This window comes from Acomys minous (genome assembly GCF_964271855.1).
Source record: "Acomys minous genome assembly, chromosome: 12".
NCBI classification, from domain to species: domain Eukaryota; kingdom Metazoa; phylum Chordata; class Mammalia; order Rodentia; family Muridae; genus Acomys; species Acomys minous.
Window position 1 is genome coordinate 88,289,000 of NC_140493.1, and position 6,000 is coordinate 88,294,999.

General features: G+C 53.3%; 1 protein-coding gene across 2 annotated transcripts in view; it reads right to left on the minus strand.

The window, feature by feature from the left end:
• Positions 1-4,655, minus strand: part of IGF2BP1 (insulin like growth factor 2 mRNA binding protein 1) — a 50,446-nt gene extending 45,791 nt beyond the window's left edge. The window contains exons 1-2 of one of the 2 annotated variants that reach the window (XM_084749918.1): positions 4,098-4,655; positions 2,876-2,936 (exon numbers count right to left, since the gene is read on the minus strand). In XM_084749918.1, the coding sequence (XP_084606044.1) occupies positions 2,876-2,936; positions 4,098-4,272 (236 nt within the window). In that variant the 5' untranslated portion in view covers positions 4,273-4,655. The remainder of the gene's footprint in view (positions 1-2,875; positions 2,937-4,097) is intronic. The other variant, XM_084749917.1, reaches the window with a different exon arrangement.
• Positions 4,656-6,000: the final 1,345 nt, after the last annotated feature.

Consider the following 6,000-nt stretch of genomic DNA (forward strand, 5'->3'; position numbering starts at 1 on the left):
CATTTTCTTTTTCGATGACACCAGTTAATGGTACATACGCAAGGTTTAGGAATCACTCCCCTAAAAAATGCCTCAGGGCTAAGAAAAGTCTCTGGACCGCCTTCAATCCCTGCACTCAGGAGGCAGAGACAGAAGGGTCTACAAAGCGAGTCCAGGACAGCCAAGGTAACATAGAGAAACCCTGTCTCAAAATAAATAAATAAATAAAATAAAATAAAAAATAAAAATAAGTTTCAGTCTCTTGAAAAGAAAATCATGCCGGGCAGTGGTGGCGCACGCCTTTAATCCTAGCACAGGCAGGTCGCTGTGAGTTCGAGGTCAGCCTGTTCTACAAAGTGTGTTCAGGACACCCAAGGCTACACAGAGAAACCTGTCTCAAAAAATAAAAAAGAAAAAAGAAATAGAAAACCAACTTGTTTCCCTAAGGAAGTTTAAGATGGTACCTCCTTCCTTACCTCTAAGGTCTCCTGGAAGAAAACCCAACCTAAACACAAAGGCTGTGTAACTTTTTAAAATGTTTTAGGTCCTTCTCCTTTGAACCAATTATTTTGACAGTGAATAAAGTTCTCAACAAGGAGCAAAACTGGTAAGCAAATTCCCACACAGGCTAAGAGAATGTTGGAGAAAGTAACAGTAAAATTCAATGTCTCCCATATTAAAAATTCAAATTATTTGCTGTTTTCGTCTTAAATATGGTGCTCAGCCTACTGGGTTTTAAAAAGCTATGTATCATTTATCAAGCACAAAGGGAAAACAGTAATACTTTAAAATCATAATTCATTTGCAAACCGAGTATACCAAGAGTTTGATTTTAAGCACTGAAAACACAACACATAAGGAAAAAAACCACACTTCTACAGGTGTTCATTTGCTTCCAATGCTCACCCTGGCTACACTCTCTTCCACTGAAAATGCCAGTAACAAACTCCACTGAAGAAGAAGAATGTTCATGCACAAACTAGATAAATATCACACGTGCTTCCTCAAGGAACATAAAACTGACTTAATGAAAACAAACTTTTTTTTTTTTAAACCCTGGGACTTCAAAAATTAGCTCAGGCTAAAAATACTCTCCTCACCGCCACTAGCCAGAAGGGGCAAAGGGGCGAGACAACTGATTGGTTTGAAGAAAAAAAAAATCTCAGAAAAGGGGAGAACACACAAAATATCCGATTTATTACGTCCATGAAAAGGGAATTTTTTTTAAAAACCTCCTTCTCTCAAACCCCCTTTCTAACCCAACTCAGAAGATAGTAATGCCCTTAGAGGGACCAAGAGCCAACACAGAAATGCCTCCACAGCAAGCAGACGACGGCCTGACCACATTTCGCTATTTCTCTCTTCCTTCTTCGTCTTTCCACGTTAAACCATCCTCAAGAGCAGAAACCAACAAGACCACACACTTCAGATTCCCAGCTGAGAGTCCCCAGCCACACAGCTTTGAATCCAAATGTCCATAACCTTCCCGGAATATGTTCACCGATTATGGTTCCCACCTCCCAAAAGAAAAATGTCCTTCCTTCACATTTTAGTGCCTCTTTCCCTCCTAATTCTAATCACCTTCCCAGAAACAGTATCTCAATCCTTTTGACACCAAATCCCGCTCCAAAAACACAGACTCAGCCATATTGATCACCTAGATACACAATACAGTTACTTACAAATCTGAAGCCAAACCAGGGAAGAGATTATCTCTGGCTAAACTTTCTGGATCCCTTAAAACTCCTCCCCCCCAAAAAAGAACACCCACATACATCTTTCCACCTGGGGGGGGGGGGGGGAGAACCACAAACTGTTCAGAAATACAGCAAGTTTTCCAGCTGAAAGAGGAGTTGAGGGGATCAAAAAATGTACTGAGGGCTGTTTCCAACCAAGGACAGGAAAAGAAAACTGCACTGTAAACAGATTCAAACAGTTTCCCTACACTCCACAGGCAGAGTTCAATCAAACACTTCAGAATTCAAGGGGACTGGAAATCAACCCCGGGTTTTCAGGAAGATGGTGATACACCATTTTTTCTGGAAAAGATTATATGGGGGGGCGGTGGGGGGGAGGGAACTCACACGAGAACACCACACACACACACACACCCATTCATCCACGGAGTTCTAGACCCTCCAGAGCCCCAGCTTGCAGCCTGAGCACAAAGCTCTCACCCCAGATGGTCCTTGTAACAATGGGCTGAAGGAGTAAGGGGGGGGGGGCTGGAAAGGGATAAGACAGCCAAAGCATATTCTTCGACAATCCAGTTGAGGGGGCAACATGAGATGTGAGAGAATAAGGAGGAAGATCTGGGGGGGGGGATGGGGTGGGGGGCAACAAAATCCACGCCTGTAACAGAAATTATTAGCACAGGATAAGAGATTCGAATGGGGGTAGACTGCGATTATTATGCACACACACACACACACACACACACACACACAATAAAAAGAGGATTCCCTTTAAATCCACTTACAAATTATGATGCGGAAAAGATGAGAAACAGAAAAAGAGGAGGCCTGGTGTAAGTCACAGAAATCAACACTGCCACGACTTTGAACTCTCTCCTTATTTAAAGAGTCCCCACAAAAAATGGTCCCACACTTTGAACTAACTCCACAGGGAGTCTACTCTTTTTTTCTCTCCCCCCCCTCTTAAATTTCTTTAAGTAACATCTTTTAGCCCACTCCAGCCCCCAACTTGTTGGTTTGTTGTTGTTGTTTTTTAAGCTCTAAAACACCCATTACAAGATCTTAGCCAACCTCCTCTCCCAGCACCCCCAACATCCGGAGTTGGGGGTGGAAAGGCCAGTGTCGGGTTTATTCCACTGGAGACACTATGGACCCCTGAATATTCCTTTCAGTTCCCCCCAAAAAAAGAACTCTTTTCCTACCTTTGTTTTTTGGGGACCGAGTGTTCAATCTCTAGGCGTTTTCCTTGCAGTTCTACTTTCCCTAAAGATTAAAAAAAAGAAAAAGAGGCATGAATGAGCGTACAGGAGTGGGGGGATGGGAGAGGAAGGGGGGAAAGGGGGGAGGAAGGGGGGGTAAGGGACAGGAGCTAAATTCAAGAGTTCCTGGGCCCTCCTAGGAATCCAGGCACTGGCTGCAGAAGCGGGGGAGGGGGAGGGTTTACTTGAGGCATGGTAGACCCCGTAGTTTCGTTGTTTTTCAAATTTTCGTTTTATTTCCATTAATCACGCTAGGGCTACTTGAACATTTTGCTCTGAGAGCCAGATTTAGTGAAGGTGTGAGAGCGTTCTGCGTGAGCGCGCTGCTTCTGCCGCTCCAGAAGGAGGACCGAGGCAGGGGAAGGGAGCACCCCGTTTTCTCAAAGTGGGGTGGAGTAGAGTATTTAACTTTATTTTCTCGCAGAGCTACGGAGACGTACTTAAGCGACTAGGCGTCACCTGTCGGGGCCGGAGGGCTAGCGGAGGGCCCCCGGGGGGGCGCGGCGCGGCGCGGTGGGGAGGGTCCCTCGCGGCAGCCGCGCGCCTCTCGGCCCAGCCTCGGCGTCTCGGGAAGCAGCATGGCGACCCGCCGCCGCCGCCGCCGCGCCACCCGGCTCACGCCCCACTTTCAAATCAAAATGGCTCAAGCCCCAGGCCTTGGGCGGGAGGCGGGAGCCCCTTCCTCCCACGTCCTGCCTCAGGGCTAGCCTCCAGGAAAAGCGGGAAGATCCGAGGTGCGGGAACCCCACCTCTTGGAAAGGCCTAGGACAGAGGGAAGGGACTGGGGTGGGGGTACCCTAGCAGGAGGGACTGTCCAGGGGCTGGGGGCCATGGGGAAACCACGCCTAGACCCGGACTCAGTGCCCGAAAGACACCCCCACCCCCACCAGTTGCCAAAGGGGGCTCCCGCCCCGTCGGGGGAGGGGGGGCAGGGAGCCACGAGCGTACCGGGCTGGGGGAAGGGGTGAGGAAGTCCCAAATATTTCTAAGCGGGGAGAGGGCGTCCAGGGAGGCCGGTCGTGGCTGGGTACCCAGGCCGAGCCCTCCCGGGCCCGGGAAGAGTTGGCGGGCAAGGAAAGAGAAGCTGCAGGTCTCCGTTGTTCCGGGATTTCGTTGTGGTTTTGTTTTGTTTTTTTTCCCCCCGGGGAGGTGGCCGCGCTCTTACCCGAGAAAGTTTCGATGGCCTTCATCGCCCAGTGCTCGTCGGGGCAGTCCACGAAGGCGTAGCCGGATTTGACCAAGAACTGGCCGCTGTAGGAGATCTTGTGCTCCGCAAATACTTTCTCCAAGTCTGCGGGGGTCACGCTCTCGTTGAGGTTGCCGATGTAAAGCTTGTTCATGGTGGCGGTGGCGGTGCAAGGACACGGTCCCGGGCAAGGCCGAACGGGCGGGCGCGGGCGCAGATCCTCCCTAGGCCGAGAGGCGAGGAGGCGGGAGCCGCAAACTTTCTACGCACCCCACCCCTGAAGTTGTCCGGAGCTCTGGGCGGGTGGGCGGCCTAAGGGCACGCGGAGGTCACGGGAGAGTTCGGGTTGGCCGGGGAGAAGTGCCCGCCGAGTGCAGGGAGGCGGACGACGCGGCGCGGCTCCTTTCCCTTCGGTCCGAAACCCCTGCGAGCGGGCTGGTGTGTCACGTTTCTCCGCGGCCGCCCTGGCGCCGCCTCTAAATAAAATCGACTCGGAAAAAAAAAAAATGGAGCGGAAAAAAAAAAAAAGGCGAAGCCACGTGGTGACAGCCCCCACCCACCCGGCACGGAAAGACCCCCGACGCCACCGGGCCCCTTAGCCCTCCAACCTGGACCAACCCAACAGTCTCTTGCCTTGTGGAGGGGGGGCACTCAGCGTACCCCAGGGGTAAACCAGGAAGGGAGAGTCCCCGAAGCTCTCCTAGCCCCCTCCCCCTTTGCAAGAACCTGGCCCCTAAAGGCAGCGCCCCGCCCCCACTCATCTTGCCTCTATGACCTGTACTGGGGGGGTAGGAGAGTGGTGGCGACCCAAATCTCCCCAGTTCTTAGGAATAAGATGTACGATATCTTTTTATTCGTTTTGTGGTGACTGGGTTGCCCACCCCTCTCCGGTAAACTGCTAGCGACTGACAGGCGGGGGACGGCCGAGACAGACAAAGAGAAGCTGAGGACTCTGGGGTCTTCTGGAGGGGGTCGCACGAACCGGTTATTTAAAAGACCCCTTTCCTCTACGTTTCTAAGTAGGGGGTCCCTGTCTTCCCCGCCACACCCCCACGAGACTTCCCTGGGTCCAGATCCAGGGCACCCTGAGAGCGCGGGACCAGGAAGCTCAGAATACGGGGGACAGCGCCTGGGAACGAGGGACCCGCAGGAAATCGTGTTTCGGGATCCCCACTGGAGGAGAGCTGGCTTGCACCCAGTCCAGCTGCTGGATGACAACACTCCAGCAATCTTGGGGGGAAGCCCGCGACCTGGCTCGAGATCACCCCTGAAAACCAGCAGGGTGGAAAGAACGATGAGGGGGTAGTCGCTTCACCAAGAGCCAGAGAACCAAAAGGGGCTGGTTTCAGAAGGGAGTGACCGAGTGGAGACCCGAGGGGTCCCCTCGCCCTCTCCACGCAAGGAGCGGACAGGTGGCGTCGCCTCCACCCGAGACGCACAGCGGCTGTCCACGCGCAGGGCCCGGGTCTCGGAACTTAGTTTGGGGTGCTGGATTTTTGGAAGGCCTTGGGGAGGGAAGGGTGGGGGGGATGCGAGGCCCCGCCCACGTCCCCAGGTCAGCCCGGAGCGGGGAGGGGGTAATTTCCGCTCGGCGCTTCAGGAAGCAAGCGGCGGGGGAGGGGGCTGCGGCCCTCCCCCTCACTCATGGGGAGGGGGAAGTGGATCCGCCCAGGTCCCTTCCCTCGCCTAGGACCGACGCGTTCCGGATCCTCCGACTCCCGGGAGCCCAAGGGAAAGACCCGACTGGGCAAGGGGCGACACGTGGGCGGTCGCACCCCGTCTACGCGGTGGGGGAGGGTGCTGCGCGCTGGGAGTCCGGGACACGCAGCGGAGCGCGCGGGACGCATTGCACGCGCGATCCTGGGATACCCGGCTCGACGCG